The sequence below is a fragment of the Erpetoichthys calabaricus genome, chromosome 3 (genome assembly GCF_900747795.2).
Source record: "Erpetoichthys calabaricus chromosome 3, fErpCal1.3, whole genome shotgun sequence".
In the NCBI taxonomy this organism is placed as follows: Eukaryota; Metazoa; Chordata; class Cladistia; order Polypteriformes; family Polypteridae; genus Erpetoichthys; species Erpetoichthys calabaricus.
The window spans coordinates 224,613,547-224,636,482 of record NC_041396.2 but is presented as its reverse complement, the minus strand read 5'-3'; the positions used below and the strand labels follow the sequence as shown (position 1 = coordinate 224,636,482).

The 22,936-nt window shown below is 36.7% G+C and overlaps 1 protein-coding gene across 3 annotated transcripts in view; it reads left to right on the top strand.

Moving 5' to 3' along the window:
* Nucleotides 1-22,936, top strand: part of usp45 (ubiquitin specific peptidase 45) — a 201,733-nt gene that overhangs the window by 4,007 nt on the left and 174,790 nt on the right. For 2 of the 3 annotated variants that reach the window (XM_051925499.1, XM_051925502.1), the window contains exon 2: nt 20,728-20,836. In XM_051925499.1, coding sequence (XP_051781459.1) covers nt 20,734-20,836 — 103 coding nt within the window. In that variant the 5' untranslated portion in view covers nt 20,728-20,733. The remainder of the gene's footprint in view (nt 1-20,727; nt 20,837-22,936) is intronic. The other variant, XM_051925500.1, reaches the window with a different exon arrangement.

Below are 22,936 nucleotides of genomic sequence, written 5' to 3'. Positions count from 1 at the left end.
TATATATATATATATATATATATATATATATATATATATATATATAAAAATATATATATAAAAATATATGTGTATATGTATATATAACGAGCTGTATATACCCGGCGTTGCCCGGGGCAGAAGTAACCTAATCGGTCAAACAGTTACATATTTACCAAAGTAAACCTAATCGGTTAAAGAGCTTCATATATACAGAAGCGAACCTAATCGGACAAACAGCTAATCTATATACATAAGCAAACCTAATTGGTCAAACAGTTACATAAATACAAAAGCAAACCTAATCGATGAAACAGCTTCATATATACAGAAGCGAACCTAATTGGTCAAACAGTTATGCATGTGCAGAATAATTTTACAAAGATTATGCGTGTTAACAATCATTAAAAAGAAAAGATTCAGGAACTCTTCTTCTATATGTGATGAAGCTGGATGAAGCTGACTTGACGAAGACGTAGGTGGCATAGATTGGTTTTTCTAAAACAGAAGAAAAAATGAGTATCTATTATTATTTTAAATTAGAATGAAAATGAGAACCTTGATTAGAGATAGATTATCTGTATTAAAATATGTGCATGAATAAACTTTTGGTAACTCTCTAGCAAAAGTTTATTCATACAAATTGGCATGGGATGGCTTTGTGAAAAAGTAAAAATTACATAAAAATAAATTGAGAATGCGTACTTCGATTTGACTGAGATTATCTGTAATGATGAAAAAAAAGTTTAGTATGTTTTTTTTTCCATACGGGAAGGATGTAAAACCTTACATAGGCACCCTTCAGCACGTACTGAAGGGTACTGTCAGATTGTTACTGACTAAAAAACACCCTTTTTATTCCACAGCTACCCCAAAAACCAGTATTACGCATTACTTTGGGGTGGCAGTAGTTTAGTTATGAAACAGCTGGGTCCTGAAAAAAATCTGTCTTATTAGTGGCTTCATCACATATAGAAGAACAGTTCCTCAATCTTTTCTTTTTAATGATTGTTAACACGCATAATGTTTGTAAAATCATTCTGCACATTCATAACTGTTTGACCAATTAGGTTCGCTTCTGTATATATGAAGCTGTTTCATCGATTAGGTTTACTTTTGTATTTATGTAACTGTTTGACCAATTACGTTTGCTTATGTATATAGATTAGCTGTTTGTCCGATTAGGTTCGCTTCTGTATATATGAAGCTGTTTAACCGATTAGGTTTACTTTGGTATATATGTAAGTGTTTGACCGATTAGGTTACTTCTGCCCCGGGCAACGCCGGGTATATACAGCTCGTACAGTATAAAAATTAAAATTCTAGAAGTACGGAGTAGAATTTCACATTAGATGATATCACATAATATGATTTGGATTTATTTTAAGTCCTGGAGACCTCATTCATCAAGCTGCCTCCCCCATTTTGCCATTCCACATCTGAAATAGCGCTACTCCGATGAAAGGACCCCTCATTCCCATGTCCCCATTCATCAGGGATGACTTTACCTTAGGCAGGCAATCTACAATTTAAAGAGATTGTTATTTTCTTGTGAATTGTTACATATGCACTATTTTCACTTTTACTTTAAAAATCTTTGTAAAAACAATACTTGTCCTTTATTTTCGGCCACGTGCGTGGTTACATCTCTTTCTTCCCAGACGTATAATACTGCTCGTGTTGTGAAGGTTGTTGCGGCTGAACGTATGCTAAGGATATGCCTTTGGATCATTTGCTGTCTTTTTGCTGCTTGCTAGCTGCTTTTTCTGCCTGTCGCATGTCGTTGTTTTAAGAGCTGGGAATACATGATGCTTGCCTGCCAAAAGCAATCCAACAACTGCTAGCTTAGAGGTCTGTTGACTTGTTTTAAATGATGGCTCACTGCTTGGTCTCGCATGATGTTTTAAAATCAATACCTGTCTTTTATTACTTTTATGAAGTTCTAATTTTTTAATTCCGAGCCCGATTGGATGTGCTTTTCTTCCATTCCACTTGTTCCGGGCTGATCATCACGTTCCTTATTTTCTAAATTTGCACCTAGATTATTGTTTTTCTTTTTAGCATTTTTTCTCTCCATCGCTTTTGTGTCTCTTTTCTCCGCGCTTTTCTTTCTTCTTCGTTTAATCGTCGACGTTTCATTTCTACCCTATTCATTTCTACCGTATTGACCTTATACACTTTATATGCACTGAGAGCCCTGGAGCTGTGTGTGCTGCATGACTGCTTTCACACTACTGATTTGTTTTTTTTGATATTGCTTGTAAGTAGGGTGTGTCTTGCAAAACTCTCATTCTGTGTTCCCGTGAGATGCACCGTGGCAGGTCTCTTTCGTCTCGTGGGTCTTTAAATTATCTTCCGAGAAGATCACGTATCGTAGACTATCAGGACAGGGGACAGGATTTCTTTTTATAATAGAGAGACAACAAAATTTGCTCTGGGTGGTCTGTTGTTTTATTGATTTACTACACCTATCAAATGTTTTTAATGTCTGGGATATGTTCTATATGCTTCATTAGTCCATGACAGTAAAAGTATGTGACATGCCTTTGTATTCTCTTACTGACCTTTTAGTTTAAATTAAACCTGTATGTTGCATTGCAGTATTGGTGCACTTTGAGTAGAGTATTATTAATGGTGTATAGTAAATTATTTGGTAAAAAATATAAAGGCTGTTGCACCTCTAGTTATGTTGCACATAACACCCATCCTGCTCCACCTTCACTGGCTCCCTGTGTCTTACAGAATCGAATATAAAATCCTACTAATAACCTACAAAGCCTTAAATGACCTTCAAACTACAAAGCCAAACTACATCAGTGACCTTCTCCATCACTATGTGCCTGTCTGCCCACTGAGGTCCTCTGATTCTGGAAATCTTGTTGTGCCCCACACTAATCTACACTCCATGGGTGACAGGTGTTTTGTATTTGTAAATCAGTGCTGCACTCTGAGGTTATTTACTACTTTGATAAGAATAAATTGAATTAATTTGAAATGATTTCAGGTAATGGACTGAGTGTTTCATATTTATACAGAAAACTTTCATCAAGTATCATTTATGTGAGCTAAAACATTATTATCAATTAAGTTTCTGTGAAAGCTCTGGCCATTCTTTTTTTTAAATTATCTACTTGCAAGTGACATGCATGTTCAGGGACACAACAGGATAATTGGACATCAGTTAGATCTAGTATGGTTCATAATACTTTGTAAAGTGAATGCATTTAAAAGTAGTGACTGGAAGAAACTAGAGAAACTCACAAGGACAGCAAACCACCTTTAATTTAGCTGTGCTTAACTAAAAAATGATCAGAATTGCCATGCTCTTTGTGTTTGCATTTTGGATGAGTGATATGATTTTCTTCACACACAGGCTAAGTAGAAGAGTATTTTTTTTATCAATTACTTGACTTGCAGATAAGTCAAATCAAAGTAGTTTAGAAAATGTTTCTGACTTGCCATCTCTAATTTGCTTCATACTTGCTGAAAATAATGTCACTATACACAGTAACTAGTATGCAAAATATTAGGCTTGTATGTTCATTAGTGTCTGAGATACTGAGGCTTTAAAAAGTGGATGTGGCTCTAATTTTATTGTGAAAATGAGTGCTACTAAAAAAAATGACAATGGTTTATAAGTTGTAATTTTTGAAGTGCAATGCTTAGTGAATGATATTTTCAGAGATTGCTGTTTATCATGGGATATCTTCTGCATCTAAAATTGTTGGTCCATATTTGCTAATTTATTGCTTGCTGAAAATTTTATAAAAATTATTTTGTGATTTAGAGCAACATTGACCCTCAAAATCTATGCACTAAATCACATCAGATCTGTCAAATATCATGTCATGTTATAGTTCTACTTTAGCAACGAGGTGCCTGTCTGAAAGAAATCAAAGCTTCTGATTTATGAGGAAAATGCCTATACAGGTAGTCCCCAGGTTACGGACATCCGACCTACGACTTACGAACGAGGATGCAGCTGCGACGCATGCGCCTCAGTAACTGCTGCTCCGTCATCTTCGGCCTGGGGATGCTGCAAGCGGTGGCTGGAGGGGGCGATTTTGAAGCTCACGCAGTGTAGTGTCCCTCGGGTGGCTCCCGGCGGCAAGTGGTGACCCATGGTCCATAGTCACCGGAGCCACAGCTATTGCTCGTGTGCAGGATGATGGTTCGCTGCCCGCCCACTACGCCGCCGCAGCTACTGCTCCTGACTGGATGCAGGCTGGATGGAGCGGAAGGGGGCATTTCACTGCCCGCCCAGCACACACGGCTGGTAATGCTGCAAGTGGTGACCCGGTTGTGGTTGAACGGGGCGGCGGGTTTAGCACTGTAGTGTGCCTCGGATGGCTGCCTGTTGAATTGGGGTTGGGTGATTCACTACTCGCCTTTGGCCGCACCGTGTTCGTTCTACAGCATTCTGTAGTGGAGGTGACTGTGAGGTGGGCTGGTGATGAACTGCCCCTCGCCCCATTCATTCTCAATAGCAAGCCTGCTTGTACTGTTACGCACATAGCAGGAAGTTGTCTCTTGTCAGTACATCAGACGTGTTGATGACTGGTGGCTTCCTGCTGTATATAACGTGTTCAGTGCTATGCAGAAGAGCTCATCTTGACTTTTTGTCTTCACCCTTCAAGAATGTCTCTGAAACACAAATCTGATGCAAGTGCTGGTGATAAAGTAAAGAAGAGAAAAACCATCACCATTGAAAATAAAGTAAAAATAATAAAAAGGTCAGAGAGAGGTGAAACTCCATCATTCATTGGCAGAGCACTTGGTTACAGTCGGTCAACAATAGCATTTATTAAAATAATGTACCTGTTCCGACTTACATACAAATTCAACTTAAGTACAAACCTACAGTCCCTATCTTGTACGTACCCCGGGGACTGCCTGTATTCCAAATGTGTATCGTCCATGAATAGAAGAAAAAAAAAAAAAAAACTGCAGACAAGATTTTTTAGGTTAGCCACCATTACTAGGACAAAAGACAGCCACTCATTTGTTCCACTCATACTATAACATCGCCAGGTTATCGGGGTTTCTGGTGATCCTAGTGTCATTTTGATTTTGAGTGGAAATCATTCAAAATCAATGGGTGAAACTCTGTGAAATCAGGAGTTTGTCTCACAAATACAATTTCTGGCAAATACACTGTATGTGTGTCTATAACCAACAGTTGTGGACAGACGACAATTGTGCAACATCAGAGGAGATAAAAACATTTACAAGTAATATTTATGCACCCTCACTCTCCCATTAAGGTTACAGTTGGCACAAGAGAGACAGTATCTGTTGTGTCCCTCTTTTGCATACCCTGAAGATCATTGATGCATTGCTTACATCATCAGGCAGGCAGTATAAACTTCCAAATGATGTGGAAAAGGACATGCATTGACATGCATGTACTGTATATGCACTGTCTAAACTCTTAATAGTAGACGCTATTTCTTTGCAGTTTGTTTAAATTGTAGAAATGTGGTTAGCAGATTATGGCAGAATCAAAATGTTGACTATTTAGACATAAAATACATCTGGATTTACTGATGCATTTTTATAATTGTATTACAAAGGTCTGTTATTGTATTATAAGTGGCATGCCTCTGTACTCCCTCCGTAGAGAAACATGGCATAATTGACACCTTAGTAAATACAGTTTGGTTCAGGGTACCATCTTCATATTTTGTGCATTTACTAATTAAACCATGCTCTTTCCAGTGGCAGACTTTGTCATACATCAGCAACATGCATTTAAAATATAGATGTAAAATGATTTTCTCCACTTTTAATGCCTCATAAATGAAAAAATTTGATTTATTTCAGATGGGTACCTAGTTGCTGAAGACGAATCATAACATGAGTAATACCTCAAATAATCAAAAGTTGAAAGATCTTTGTGGTTTAGTATAAAGATATAGAAGGCTAAAGTTGATCTACAGCATGAAAGAATTTTTTATACAATTTTCATCAAGCCATAAATTGGCAAATATACAACTGTGGACCATCAATTTTGGAAGTTAGATATCTGTTGCTAAAGACTGATCTGTGTCATGTAGCATTAACAGTTTAAAAGTTGTGAATTATGGAGCATTATAACTTTTTTTAGTAGCACTTGTTTTGCTGTAAAACTTCGCTCGCCAACCCCCCTGCCTGCGCTGTGAGCCAGCAACTTCATGTCTCTGACACTTGCGTATGTGGATTTCACTTTCACCAAACAACAAAACTTTTAATTCTCACGAATAGGTCTCTTCATTGGGAAGAAACACTATTTTTACCTGATGGTCACATGAATTAGACGATCTATGAGTCTCCAACTTAAAGTTTAAATCCGAATAATATATTCGATCTTTTTTCGCCGTTCCGTTACTTCACCTAGTAATAATTTCCGTTTGTTTGCCCTACTGCGATCAAAGTCTCATCTCACAGGACATGAAAGTGTCTCTCTGAGAAAGTCATGTCTCATCTCTCTTCCCAAGATTTTTTTTTATTATAATAGAGAGATTAGGGCCATACCCATGCTTTAAAGCCTCCATATTTCAGAAAGTAATGAATATATAAGATTAAAATTTGATATAATAGTTTTTGAGTACAACAACATTATTTTCATAAAGTACTGTATGAAGCAAATGGGAGATGGTTAGTCCTATGTTGATTTCACATGGATTGAACCAGTTTGAAGTGGTTTGGACTTGTGGCTTTGTCTGCTGGTCTGTTATTTACATACTGTATCTACTTGATGATTTAATGTGGTTTTTTTTTTTAACATGAGAAATTATTAAAGGAATAAGTTTCTCAAGGTTGGCATGGTGGGCATAATAAAAAACTTAATTGCCTCACAGTTTTGCATTTTCAAATGAAGCGTTCTATGGGACAAATGTTGTAGTAAGTGTCAGAGATCTTAAAAATCTTCTACTTTGGGGCAAGGCAGGATAATTGTCAAGGTCATTAGCGGGGTTGTTGCACAGAACTAGTCTTTTATCTTTTGTCACTTTATTTGGAGACAGCCACACAAAAAAATCATTAAAACAAAAGACTATTCATATCTTTCACTTGTTCGATTGCTTAGTCTCTCATAAAGGTCCACCCTTTGTGTAGAGCTCAAATGCTTCACAATGTAAGCTGAAGCCTTTTATTGCAAAACTATGCCACTGTCACGTGCCACACCACTTTGCATGTTTGACTGGGCCAATTAAAGACAATCGGAGATTTGTGCTGAAGCCACTCCAGCGTTGTCTTGGCTGTATGTTAGGGCCATTATTGTGCTGAAAGGTAAATTGTCATCCCAGTCTGAGGTCACATGCCCTCTGGAGTAGATTTTCTTCAAGGACCTCTCTTTATTTGGCTGCATTCATCCTTCCCTCAATTCTGACCAGACTCCCTGTCCCTGCAAACGAGAAGTACCCCCACTACCATGGTTCACTGTAGGGATCGTAGTAGGCAGGTGATGAGCAGTGCCTGGTCTTTGTAGACATAGAGCTTGGAGTTCTACCCAAACAGTTCAGTTTTTGTCTTATCAAAACAGATAATCATTTTCCTAATGCTTTAGGAGACCTTTAAATACCTTTTATTCTAGAGTGGCTTCCCGTCTAGCCACTCAACCACAAAGGCCTGATTGATGGAGTGCCCCAGAGATGGTCGTCCTTCTGACAGGTTGTCCCATCTCAGCAGAGGACTTCTCAAGCTCTTTTATAGTTTCCATTGGTTTCTTGGTCTAGAACAGGGGTGGGCAAAGTCATTCCTGGAGGGCCGCAGTGGCCGCGGGTTTTTGTTCCAACCCAGTTGCTTAATCAGAAAACAATCCTTGCCAATAATTACATTTCATGGCTTGTTAGTGCTTTAACTCTGCTATGTCAAGTCATTCTCATATCCTAGATTTTTTCCCATCTAAATATATCATCCAAATACTTTGAAGTGTAAAACGGATGGGTAATTTTCAATCCTTCACTTTTTTCTCTTCTCTTTCCTTCCAAGTATTTAATTAAACCAAATAGTGCACAATAAATACACACAGGTGCAAAGGGTAACAAGCAAAATGGATAACTGCTGGTTTCTTTTGTCATTTGCATCTTATTGTTAATAAGGAGCAATTAAAAACCGAGAATGTAGCTGTTTAAGACTTAAATATGCAATAAGGGTTCAAAATCTTAATGAGGGAGATAACTAAAATGAAGCAGAAGTGTTTCTAGAGCAATAAGTGCTTCTTATTAAGCAATTGGGTTGGAACAAAAACCTGCAGCCACTGCAGCCCTCCAGGAATGACTTTGCCCACCCCTGGTCTTGAAGTTGCCCTGGTGGTTCCAAGCCTCTTCCATTATTGAGGCCACTGTGTTCCTGGGAACACTCGAAGCTTTAGAAATGGTTTATTCCCTTGCTCTGATATGTGCCTTAGCACAATTTCATTGCAGAGGTTTGCAGTGTTTCCCTTGGACTTAAAGGCTTGGTTATCATCCTGACAAACAATGAGAATTGTGGGACTTTATATACACAGGTGCATGCCTTTCTAAAAGGTGTCCTATCAATTCATTATGCCACAGTTGCCATAGACATATTGTATCTCAAGGATAATTAAAGCAAATTATAATTTGGAGTGCCACAGCAAAGGGAGGAAATACGTATATACATGGAAGATTTTAGTTTTGGATTTTTAATAAATTTGCAAACCTTTCTGAAAATGTGTTTTGACTTTGTCATTATGGGTTATTGAGAGTAGAGTGAAGGGATCTGAAATCTTTCTGATTCCTATGTATTTGTTAGAAATCAATTTACTTAATCTATTGTGTAACTTACAGACATTTCTTATCTTCAGAGGTGGGCAATATGATGATTTACTATCTTCACTATACAAATAAAGGTACATTTCACCTTTCTAATTGTGTTATAAATATTGTCATTCAGTATAAAGCAGCTACACAAGTCAGTAAGTGGCTTTTTAACATGATCTTTGTACCTTTTATTTTTCTATTCATTAGTTACATAGATTTTTTCTTTTAAAATTTTTTGTTTATATTTAGTTCAGCAGTTGCTTGCATGTGGTTGCTGTTGCTGAGTGTACACATATACTTGCATGTTACCTCATAACTGGTATTTAATAAAAAGATGAGCATCACTTATGGAGTATATTTGAGCCTTAATAAAAAAATGAAACATGTCTAGGACCCTTTCTTAAGCAGCCTCTCATTTAAAAGTATTTACAGTGCATTCAGAAAGTATTTACAGCGCATCACTTTTTCCACATTTTGTTATGTTACAGCCTTATTCCAAAATGGATAACATTCATTTTTTTCCTCAGAATTCTACACACAACACCCCATAATGACCACGTGAAAAAGGTTTACTTGAGATTTTTGCAAGTTTATTAAAAATAAAAAAAATTGAGAAAGCACAAGTACATAAGTATTCACAGCCTTTGCCATGAAGCTCAAAATTGAGCTCAGGTGCATCCTGTTTCCCCTGATCATCCTTGAGATGTTTCTGCAGCTTAATTGGAGTCCACCTGTGGTAAATTCAGTTGATTGGACATGATTTGGAAAGGCACACACCTGTCTATATAAGGTGTCACAGTTCACAGTTCATATCAGAGCACAAACCAAGCATGAAGTCAAAGGAATTGTCTGTAGACCTCCGAGACAGGATTGTCTTGAGGCACAAATCTGGGGAAGGTTACAGAAAAATTTCTGCTGCTTTGAAGGTCCCAATGAGCACAGTGGCCTCCATCATTCGTAAGTGGAAGAAGTTTGAAACCACCAGGACTCTTCCTAGAGCTGGCCAGCCATCTAAACTGATCGGGGGAGAAGGACCTTAGTCATGGAGGTGACCAAGAACCCGATAGTCACTCTGTCAGAGCTCCAGAGGTCCTCTGTGGAGAGAGGAGAACCTTCCAGATGGACAACCATCTCTGCAGCAATCCACCAATCAGGCCTGTATGGCAGAGTGGCTAGACGGAAGCCACTGCTTAGTAAAAGGCACATGGCAGCCCGCCGGGAGTTTGCCAAAAGGCACCTGAAGGACTCTCAGACCATGAGAAAGAAAATTCTCTGGTCTGATGAGACAAAGATTGAACTCTTTGGTGTGAATGCCAGGTGTCACGTTTGGTGGAAACCAGGCACCGCTCATCACCAGGCCAATATCATCCCTACAGTGAAGCATGGTGGTGGCAGCATCATGCTATGGGGATGTTTTTCAGCGGCATGGACTGGGAGACTAGTTAGGATAAAGGGACAGATGACTGCAGCAATGTACAGAGACATCCTGGATGAAAACCAGCTCCAGAGTGCTCTTGACCTCAGACTGGGGCAACGGTTCATCTTTCAGCAGGACAACGACCCTAAGCATACAGCCAAGATATCAAAGGAGTGGCTTCAGGACAACTCTGTGAATGTCCTTGAGTGGCCCAGCCAGAGCCCAGACTTGAATCTGATTGAACATCTCTGGAGAGATCTTAAAATGACTGTGCACTGATGCTTCCCATCCAACCTGATGGAGCTTGAGAGGTGCTGCAAAGAGGAATGGGTGAAACTGGCCAAGGATAGGTGTGCCAAACTTGTGGCATCATATTCAACAAGACTTGAGGCTGTAATTGCTGCCAAAGGTGCATCGACAAAGTATTGAGCAAACGCTGTGAATACTTATGTACATGTGATTTCTCAGTTTTTTTATTTTTAATAAATTTGCAAAAACCTCAAGTAAATTTTTTTCACGTTGTCATTATGGGGTTGTTGTGTGTAGAATTCTGAGGAAAAAAAATAATTTAATCCATTTTGGAATAAGGCTGTAACATAACAAAATGTGGAAAAAGTGATGCGCTGTGAATACTTTCCGGATGCACTGTAAGCATAATGCATACTCCATTGTATGTTGCTCTTTCTTTTAAGACAAAAAATATTTGAATATAGTTTATCCGTTCCTGTTTACTGTGTTTATGCTTACTATACTGCACCATGTAGGGTTGTGCAGTATACCTGTACTGAAATATACAGAAAAAATGCATTTTTAAAATGGTAGGTTACCAGCATTTCAGGAATTTCTGTACCGGAAGTAAACAGTAGTTCTGAAAGACCTTGTTCTCAGCTCTTTGCACTTCTGCTCCATGATGTGTTGTATACTCTGAGGAGGACAAACCCTCTCCCTTCCATTTCAATGCACAAGGACTTTTTTTGTTACACTGTAGGTTGCAAATGTTTGTGTTTAGTCATCACATGATTGTGTAGTAAAGGATGATTCCAAGAGCCTGTGACTGATAGGGCCCTCCAAAATATTGGAACATAATTATCCATTTTTTAGGCTGCTATTGAAATTACTTTTTAAAGAATAATTTAATTACAATTTAGAATCTATTTGTATTTTTTGATAAAAGTTAGCAATCCAGTCAGTCAGTCAGTACTGTACATTGTACCAGCCTCTTATTAAATTAGAATGGTTCAGCCCAATTCCTCATGCACTTGAATTGTAGCATGGTAAAATCCACAGATTTGCTAGCCAATGTTAAATGTGTTTTGTTTTGCTTGAATTGAAATGCTGAAGCCAAAATCAGGGTTCCAGAAAAGAAAGCCAAAAATGCCTAAACGAGAAAAGAGGTGGTGACAGTTGGTTACTCAGTTTTTCTCAGGGAAAAGTCAGTTTATTAATGTTAGTCAGTTCTGCATATGTGGTGCAAACAAACCACATCATCATTCAATCATTCAATATAACCCAACAACCAAAAAATGAAAAAAATAAAATGAGAAGACTGTTTGAATAAGATGTACATGCATACAGGTAGGGTTATTATTAAGTAATCCACAAGGAATTATCATTTGTTAGATGTTGAGAAATCCAACATAAAATCTTCATAAAATTTGCCCTATTAATTATAAGTAAAAGTAACTGGGTTTCCTCCCACAGTCCAAAGACATGCTGGTTAGGTGGATTGGTGATTCTAAATTGGCCCTAGTGTGTGCTTGGTGTGTGGGTGTGTTTGTGTGTGTGTGTCCTGTGGTGGGTTGGCACCCTGCCCAGGATTGGTTCCCTGCCTTGTGCCCTGTGTTGGCTGGGATTGGCTCCAGCAGACCCCCGTGACCCTGTGTTCGGATTCAGCGGGTTGGAAAATGGATGGATGGATGGATGGTTTCCACATACAGATATTGCTTGCACATTTTGTCATAACCAGAAGAAGTTCAATACCTTTTTTGTCTCTTGAGAAACCTATAGAAAGATTTATCTACTTGGATTGCCCAGATATTTTTATGAGAACAAATCTATTAATTATATTACTTCATTTTTGATCAGTTTTTTTAATATCATCTGGGAAATGTTTCATTCGTAAGTGTAATTGGATCAGATGTAGTCCTTTATTTAACTTTTTCCTTATTGAAAGTTTGGTATAATCAGAGTAACTCTTGAGATAAGAGCCAATAAGCTCTTAGTTTGGTTAAAGCCTTACAATCTGTTACTTCATGATTTCTACCCTTCTGAGAGTGTTATTATTGATGTCTTTTTTGCTGGTCTCCTTTATTCTACTTTAATATTTTATTGTGTTATTTGTATTGTTACAGTATTTTCAAAAAACATTTTGAAATATATATGTAAAACTTTATTGTTTAAAGATTTTTTATACAGAATTTAACCTGCTCTGACAATATCTGCTAAATAAAACTTGTAATGGGGACTAACAATGTACAAATCATTACAATGCAACATTTAGTGTGTTCAGTTACTTCATTTGGGAGACATGAACACAGACATTATCTTATTTAAATGAGTCACAGTGCCTCAGTTTTTATAAAAGATATAATCTTCTGATCACAAGTAGCAAAAAGCTACTTATATCAGGACAATTAAAAGAATTATGGCGTTTAGCTTCTTTAGGCAGTCCATTGTGATTACGTTTGGGCTTTATATGTGCATTGTAAGCAGTAATTCACATATGTACATACTTATTTTTGATCGCTCACTTGGTACACACAGGTGTTTTCAAGCACCCCTTACATCTGAAGGCTGAAGTATTCATGCAACATTTTCATGTGGTTCAAGCTCTGTAGAGCTATGATAAGTAAAAAAGTCAGAATATGGATAATTATGGTTGACTATCCTAAAAACTTCTTCCTCACTCAGCTGTCAGTTTTAGGCTGAAGACAAGATGGCCAGGATTTTGGTGACTTTTATATTTAAATAGCAGTTGCCTGAGTATCAGTAATATTTTTTCCTGTTGTTGATATTTGACAATGTTAATATAAAAATAACATGAAAGACCACATACAATCAAGTAACCCCTAGAATTATTAACCTAAGTTTGAACATATGTAAATATTTAATTATTTTTAATTTTAATATTCATACCTTATTTTATGGTTACATTTGACAGCCCTAGTAAGTATGGGAGTCAACTAGAACTATACTAGCCTGCATAGGTAAATTTATCAAAAGCTTCAATTGGATTTTGGCTTGGGGGGTTGTTGCAATGGTACTACCATTGTACCAGGTTGTTTAGGTCATGGTGGGGGGGTACAGTATGATAAACTTTCATGAAACCCAAAATCTCAAGCTTCTCACCTGGTGAAACAATGCCATTGGCATATCATGGAGAGCTTTCATTTATTTGACAGGAAAATATAGTAAGTTTTCTTCCACTTCCATCTGAGAAACTCTTTTGTCATCAAAGACACACATAAGAAAGGGATAGAGAGGAGCAACTGGCAGACAAGTTCATGAAGAGACTGTGGCGCTAGGTTGAAATGTCAAAATGCAAATGACAGGTGTGAGAAAAGAATGCAATGATTTTCAGGATGTTTAATGTGCGTCAGTGAGGAAGAATTTCTTTTCGTCACACTGTATGAAAGTGGTTCAAAAGATGTCCATCAACTGGAATTGTGAAGGTCGTGTTTGTTAGACCATTAAGAACTGTAAGAGCACCAGAAAATAAGAAAAAGATTGAGATTGCTCTTGAAAATTTCAACAAGATGTATTCCATCTCCCGTATAAAATACAAATAGTGCTTACATTTTTTAGAAATTATTTGACTTTTTTATGGTTTGTTTTTTTACCTGGTTAATTGACAGTGTTTGGTAAAATTCTTTTAAATTGTAATATTTTTAAATATTACATATTAAAACAGTAATAAGTGTTCAAAAATATTGTTTTGTTGAGTATTGTATTATTACCGGTATATTACATATTATATAACTTGTACTCTTTCTATTACTGCTTTTATTACTTGCTTCAGCTTTGTGAAACCTGATATCGATACCAAAGCAAAATTTTAGTACTGATTTAACTGGTGCCATTTTAGACTTATATTTATGAACATAAGTACAAACAATGTTACAGGATCCAGCAGCATGGTAAAATGGGCATTAAAGTAAATCTCCATGATTCAGTTTTCTTTCAGAATGCGCATTCAGGATTGGTGGCAGTATTCTCAATAGCCATAGATTATTACCCTTCAGGCCATTATAGGCATACTGCGTATGAGTTTGTGATTTATTTTTTTAAATAGTGTTCTAACTACTTATTTTTGGTAGTTTATGCATATTTGTATTCTGACTAATGATGAGGTTTTTTTTTTTTTTTTTTTTTACCACTTTGAACCATATTGCTGATTGACATTCATTTAGTGTTATCTGCTTACTCTGTTGTTTTTATTTATGTTGAAATGTGTAATTAAAACTTTGAAATTGGGCTTCTCTTTCTTAATTTCATCTATTTATGTTTATTTTTGGTACCCTTTTTTGATTTGGTCTTAGTTTGATATGCTTCTAGTTGGATTTTACCTGTTCAGTAGCTTATAACTTAGAGTTAAAAAAAACAGAATTTCTGATATTAACATAAAAGTGTGACCTTATGTGTAAATACAGTGTCATTTTTGGGCTGTATCATCTTAACTACATAGTTCACCACTCTCCAAGAGGGGCCATTATTGGGGAATGCCAAGGAAGTTGATCTGACTTTTGGTTTAATGAGGTTAAAACTGCTATATAAAAAGGCAATGATACAAAGTTCCTACTACATTAATCCTTTTATTAAATTAAAATTAAGCAAACATTCTCAAGTGGATTCTTGACCTTAATTCCATCAAAAGGCTGTGGCAAAAACTCAAAATTGCTTTCTGTTATAGTTCACCAACCAGCTTGACTTAGCTAGAGAAATTTTGCTGGGCAGAATGGTCAATACTGTTCATCTTGAGTACTGCAGGAGAATAACAGTTCTCTGATGTGAAACCTTAAATTAATTCATAATCATGAGCATACACCTTCACTAAATAAGAATTATTTCATTAATTGTCTTTCATTAATGGCTGTTAGCAGCCGAAAGAAGAAGAAAAAGAAGAATTGTTTGTTTAATCACTTCTGTTTTTACAATAAAAAACAACCATTACTGGTTTAGACCAGATTATAATTTTCTGTTAAACTCCTTTTACATATGTGGGTAAAATAAATAGCATATGAAAAGCATAAGATGACAGTAATTTATTAAGTTTTATATACAACTACAAAATCCAGGTATGCTAACTTAAAACAGACTAATCAAAACCAACGTACAGCTGTGATCAGTGCACAGGGTAGTTCTGAAAACTATAAGTAAACTAGTAGTACAAGTGCACAAGTATGCAGTCAAGACATTTACAGCTATTTCAATCCTTTTCCTGAAGTGATTTGTTTTTTATCTAAATATTGATTATAGGTTCTTAATGACGATGAATGCAATCTGATATACTGTAGTGTGTATCCAATTTTATCCCTTACATCAATAAAAGAAAACACTTTTGGAAGGGCATGTGAACTTTTGATGTCCATTGTGTACGATATATGTTTATTAGAAGGGCACAGATTGGTAAATATTGTGATGTGCATAAAAATCCAATGTAATCTGTTTATTTCTAAATCTGGAAGCATATATAATATATGCTAATAAACAATTTTATACTAGCACCAGGAAACAAAATGAGCCAGATATGCTGTAAAGTTTTTAACATTACAAGCAATAAATGAGGCTTGTACATTAATTACATTAAACATATGACAACATTTGAACTGTTAACCAAATAGAAAACATGGAAGAAATTACTGTGATGGCAGTTGTTTTCTATAATCTTTCTGCCCCTAACCCCCAACCCAACATCATTCCATGCTTCATATTATGATGCCTGCTTTTCTCAGCTTCTATGACATTCACATGTACCTGTTATGGATCAAAGGCTTCAAGTCACATTACACCCTGCCAATAAGTGGTGGCTCATCGTATTTAGTCCAGGATGCATTTTTTTTCCTGTTATTCAAGTATTGGCCAAAAGAAAACACATCTAAATAACTTAACAGAAACTTACATTGGTATGCAAAAGTTTGAGCACCATTGCTTAAAATGTCTTGTTACTGTGAATAATTAAGTGAGCAGAAGATGAACTGATCACCAAAAGGCATAAAGTTTAAGATGACATATTCCTTTTCAGCATTTTATGCAAGATTAGTGTATTGTTTTTGTTTTGTACAATTGTACAGGGAAAAAAGGAAAGGAGCAGCATTCAAAAGTTTGGGCACCCCCAAGAAATTTGAGATCTCCTATAACTTTTACCAAGGTAGCAGACCTTAATTAGCTCATTAGGGCTATGGCTTGTTCACAGTTGTTGTTAGGAAATCCCAGGTGAGGCAAATCACAATGCTGTATACATTCTCTGACTTCTTAAACTTTGCTTCAAAAATGAGTAGCCCATGGCTCCTCTAAGCACTTGCCTAGCACTCTGAAAAATAAAATAATCGATGCTCACAAAGTAGGAAAAGGCTACAAGAAGATAGCAAAGTGTTTTCAGGTAGCTGTTTTCTCAGTTTGTAATGTTACTAAGAAATGGAAGGAACTGTGGAGATCCAGTTGAGGTCTGGAACACCAAGAAAAGTTTCTGAAAGAACTGCTTGTTGGATTGCTAGAAAGGCAAATGGCGGTAGTGTGGTGGCGCACTGTTTTACTGTGCAGTGACACCTGAAATACCAGGTGTACCCATGTTATCCAGGAGACACCCTGTAAAATTATTTTGATGTAAGATCAAAACTTTCCAAGATACAGCCAATTTTTTGAGGGGAGATGGGTGTCAAATTTGACACAGCTTTATTTCTTCATCAGTTTCACAAGACCATATCTCAAGAACTAAACCACCTAGCAGGCTCAAATTTTGCAAACCGGTATCTTTTATAGGTTCAGTACATAACAAAATCAAAATGTTTGTTCCAGTTGCCACCACTTGGTAAGAGCTACAAAAATGGAAAAAAAATATTATGCGTCTTTGGCTTTGCTATGTTTAGGCTTTCAGAAAGCCTACTTCTAACTGATATAGCCTGCTGAAATTATTTTTTTGTTTAGATACCTACACAGGGCTTTTCAAAAGGTTATAAACAAACAAGAAACTGCATCAGGGTTTGGCTAACAGCACAACACATGAACTGCAGCTGTTTTGCACAACACATGAACTGCAACTGTTTAATTTATCATAAGATACAACACTAGTTATAATGAAATGTTAACATCTTGGCATTGCAGCAGCATGAATGTGACCCATTTAATTTCTGTTTTAATCGAAGTGCAGAGTGTAGGACATCTTTGTCTTTGAGATCAAGATGGTACTGCCTCCCACGGATCGTTGTACGTGTACTAAGCACTGCAATGACACTCTGTCATTGCACCCAACAAATATCTCTACGTGGCCAATGGAAAGACTGTGCAGGATAGTTTAGATGCATGAAACATATCAGGATGTCTGATTCCACTTCATTCTTGTCACAAATCAAACCAATCTAACATTTTTCATCATTCATGCACCAAACATAGCCTCCACTAGGACACTGGTCTAATGAAAGCGGGATGCCAGCTGCTGCTTCAGTGGTGAATATTTGGACAGTCAATTGACTGTCTTCACTAAACACCTGACTTTGAGTTTACCATCTCCTATAGGGATGTAGCAGTGGTATTCTCGGGTACCAGGTAATACTTTGGCCATGGAAAATTGCATTCTGTGTTCAGTGGTGTGCGATAGGACATCGTCATTTGATATGAAAAAAGTTTAACATTTTTGATAACTTAATGATTGAGAACTCAATGATTACCATTATTGACATTTGGCTTTTTCAGCCTATGTTTAGGATGGAAAATAAACATGAAAGATTTGCATAATAAAAGTAAAGTTTGTGTTTTGAGAAATAAGGGACATTGTTGAATGAATGAAAAATATTTTAAAAATTATATTTGCACATTCCCACACGCCGTTAAGGTGCTCTGAAAATTAAATTCAAAGTGATCTTTTGGATTTGATAGGCCTGCTGTTCAAACTTTGATACAGTTACTTTTCTTATTGCTTTTTCAGAAAGCCTATGTAGCTATCTGAGTAAGGGGGGAAAAAAAAGTGTGTTAGTTACAAATATGTGTTTCTGAGGCCTAAACATAGCTAAGCCAGAAACTGAAATTAAATTTTGGTCAATTTCAAGAGGCTGCTTTTGACCATGCAGGGTCATCTAGATAAAATGTTTTAATTTAGTTACATACTATACCAATTAATGTACCAACGTGCAAAGTATGAGCATGCCTGGTGGTTTAGTTCTTGAGCTATGGACTTGTGAAATTTGATGGAAAAAATGAGGCTGGATGAAATCAACACCCCCTCCACTCAGTAAACTGGCTGTGTCTTGGAAAGTATTGGTCTTAAATAAAAAAAATTACAGGGTTTCTCCTGACTAACATGGTGAAAACCTGGTAATTTCTCCAGAATTTTTGATGTCCAAAGTATGCGGGCCATTGGTTGAGTTATCATGGAATGACCCACATGCAATTAGGGTTAGGCTTAGGGTTAATTGTATTGTTACAGTAATTGGTAATTTATTTATGCGTTATTTATTCATTTATTATATGTGTTATAGTACTATTGAGATCCTTGCTAGAATGCAGTAGCATTCCCCATTTATTGCACTTGTATTAGTTATTTAAAATTATATAGACCAGTATTTTCTGTTGATTATAATTATTCATTGCATCACTTTTTTCTTTAATCACAAACCTAGAGTTTTCTTAATTCTTTAATTAACACCCTTTAAAATAAGTAAGTGCCGCATTGCAACAGGTACACACGTCGTAAATGTAGGTTGGATGGTCCTTGCGTGTGTATGAACTGTTAACATTTGAATATGATGATTGCATATAGCGCTGAACTGACCTCTCTGTACTATTGTTGCCTCTGCATGTCCTGGAGTACAAAAGAAACAGCAACATGTGGAGACTGGCAAGATCGGGGGAAAAAAACATGCGGTGTTATGTGAATGAATATGAATAATGTTGCATCCGTGCCACAATGTTTTCTGAAATGTTTTTTTTTGACATCATAGACCATAAAGTACATACTAATTCAGCGTGAGCAGGAACATTCAATAAAACTGAACAAAAAAAGTGATGGTGAGATACGAAGAAGGCAGATTCACCTGCATTTGTGTGTCAGCTTTTATCCCTTTAGATTAGAGAATGTTCAGTTCCATTGCCTCAAAACACCACTCACATCTACAGTTACTCCCAGTTTCAAATAAAAACTAACAGCGTCAGATCCCTAGGGCGGTAGTATGTATCGTGATCGTGACTGAGAGAATAAAAGTGAAAAAAAAAGTAACTTTCACAAGTCCTATAAATGTACACTGTCTGTTACAGACGCAAACCAAGTGTATGTGTGTACTGTATAATATTAACAATAAGAGCAGCTCACCACTGAAAATGGCAAATACTGGAGGCAGACGGGATCAAACCGGGGACTCTTGATTACAAGTCAGCAAATCTTACTGCTACGCCACGGAAGCTGTTGTATCGTCCTTGAACCTTTTGTGAAAGTGTTTATTTGATCTTTGGACTTCAGGCTTCACACATTATATAGTTTATGCCAAAATTTTGTCATTTACCACTAAAATATGACAAATGTTTCTGTTTTAACAATGTGTTTACACAGATTATTGTAGAAACGGAACACACATGAAATGCATGTGTTCCAAATAACGATCTATTATTTCCACTCTAAAACTCCAGCACTTCACTCCCAGATAATCAATCAAGGCATGAACTGGGAGAACTTTGTGCACGTTCTGTAGCGGTGGGGGATGGAATAGCAGGCTGCTTGCTGCTTGTCTTAATCGGCACATTTACAGGACAAAAGACGCTGAGGGAGAGGTGAGAATGGATGTAAGGTGGGCCGGATCTACGAGTTTTTTCATAGGCTCTGGTAATTCTAGTGTTAAATAAAGGTAAATAACCTGAGGGACAGTCTTACTGTACTTTTGAAAAGGTTTTAACACTTTCCTGTCATTACATCTGCTTTCTCAAAAACACAATTACAATTACAGATTTCAAGATTACAACCTGCCAGAAGAAGGGGCCTCGAAAGCTTACGTATTGTAATCTGTTCAGTTACCCAGTAAAAGGTGTCATTTTGGTTGACTTCTCACTGCCTTCCTGTTAGAAATGGTTTCTTAGCTTCAGCATGCTGCAGAAGAATATTTCTTTTAAGATTGACTTTACATTTTCTTATTCCTGATACATCTGTATGAAATTTTATTAGGTCTAACCTGACAATTTTATTTTATTAAATGTGCATTTTTTGAAGAACAGGATAGCGCTTAATTTGCTATTAAATATTATGTCAGTGTTATTGTTGTTGTAATTGTATTTTGTATTATTGTATATATTTCTGATTAGCATGGTAGTGTTGAAGAAATGTTGCTAATAATACAGTTTTTTCATTGATCTTCTATGTCTTTTTTCCAGTTACAGATGAGGGTGAAAGATCCTTTGTCTTTAAAAAGTGCAGAAATATCAAAAAAGGCCAACAGACCAAAAAAACACAGAGATGAAGATTCTTCTGACGAAATTACAGGTGGGGCAGTCTACTGTATTGTTTTGGTAGTTTTAATTAAAAATGAATATTTTAAATTGGAGAAGTACACTTAGCATACTTACTATACTCCATTTACATTTTTTTAAATCTTACATTCTAAATTGCTACACCAATTAAAAAGCAACATGAACAGGCTCATCAGCACCTAAAATGTTATCCTAAAACAATGTTTCTGTATCATTAATTTAAATGCTGAGTCCATAGAAGCAACTCTTAAGATTGATAAATTAGACATTTGATAACATTAATTTTACTTATTCTTAGAATAATAAGAAAACCTGTATGTTGAGATCTCAGAAGTAATGGTGGTAAAGTGTATGTAAGGCATTTAATAATTATAATGTTTTATGTACAATTTAAATCATTTAAAGGTGTGGTTATAAATCAAGTTGAAACAATAGTTAATACACTATAGCTATTTAAGCAGAGGATATATACATTCATAAGTATGATCTTTGCTGCAATGTTTTACATAAAGTGGTAAGCATCAAATGAGTGATTTCTATAGCCTTACAATAGTCATATCCACATGTAGAAAATAATACACTCCCAAGTGTACCACCCAGTAATATACTGGGATTTACATGACATATCAAAAAAACCTGGATAACTCTATAATTGGCAGTGTTCAGGCATGTTAGCAATGGGGTTATAAATTGCACTAAAGTTGTGCAACCATTTTGATTTTGTTTATGAATAAAAAAGAAATTTAGTTGATGATAAACAGTATTAACCTGTTACTGCTTTCTTTAAAGACAAATAAATGTTTTACACAATGTTCATGAATCATAAGAAGTATTTGGGACATAAGTAATAGTTTGGTTAGAAACTTAAAAAATGCAGGGAGTTGGTTTCGTCCGTTTATAGGAGATGGACGTCTGAAGCAGAGCTCCGCTAGCAGCGGCTTTATTTTCCCATGTATTTCATATTATTTAGAGGTATCCTGTATTTAACCCGACCAAGGAACTTCCACTACAATATACAAGCATGAGTAACAAGAAGAAAAGTCAGAAAGAACCAGAAAAGAAACTTAAAGCTGCATCAAAGTCCGGACAGACTTCCGGCCTGAGTGCAAGTGTAAGGTATGGCCTCACGGAGACTGACCTGGAACAGGCAGAAGAGTGCGCAGAATTCCTGGGACCCCGCTCCATTGTATCGTCTCCAGTCGAGAGTGAAAATGGGAGCGAAGGCGCAAGTGATACAGGTCGCGAGGGATCGCCGATTTCTGAGGATCATTCGAGACTAGAAAGGGCTCTGCAGGACGTGCTGTCATCTACTCATCGCGAGCCTGTAACAGGAGCTGCATTTTCACTTGCGGAGCACGAAAGCCGAAGTGAAATGTCCGAACTGAAAGAGATGATCGCTACACAGTCAACTGCTATGGTTACGGCCATGAAGGAGCTTAAGAATGAACTTAAGAAAGATAACACAAATGATCTTAAGAAGGTGGCCATTGAGCTCAAGAAGGATAACAAAGATAAGGAAACGCGTTTATTTAAACGTTTTGACGTGAACTTTAAAGCTATGTTGGAGAAATTAGTGGAACACATTGAAGAAACTAATTCCAAACTGAAAAGGCTTGATGATCATATTAATGACGTTTCAGATCAGCTGGAAGACGTTAAGCAGGGACTCACGGCTCGAGTGGAAACAGCAGAACAACTGGCATCTAACGCCGATGAAAAAGCCACAGCTGCGAACTCAGAATGCAAAAAACTTGGAGACAGACTTGCAGCCCTGGAGGATGGGTGCAGAAGAAATAATATAAGAATTGAGGGTATACCTGAGAAACGAGAAAGCTCAAGCCCAGTGAAATTTGCAGTAGAATTACTGTCTAAAATAGTTGGAGATGACTTTAAACTCGACAATGAGATAGCCACGGCTTATCGCACAAAGATACCAAGCGCCTTTAAACCTAGGTCTTTTATTGTCCGCTTCGAGCGACTAAGATGTAAGCTTGATGTGATGGCACTTCTCAGACACAAGCAAGAGATTATATTCGAAAATAATCTTATTCGTATTTTTCCCGACTTCTCACCATCAACAGCTGCAAAACGCAGATCCTACATTGACATTAAA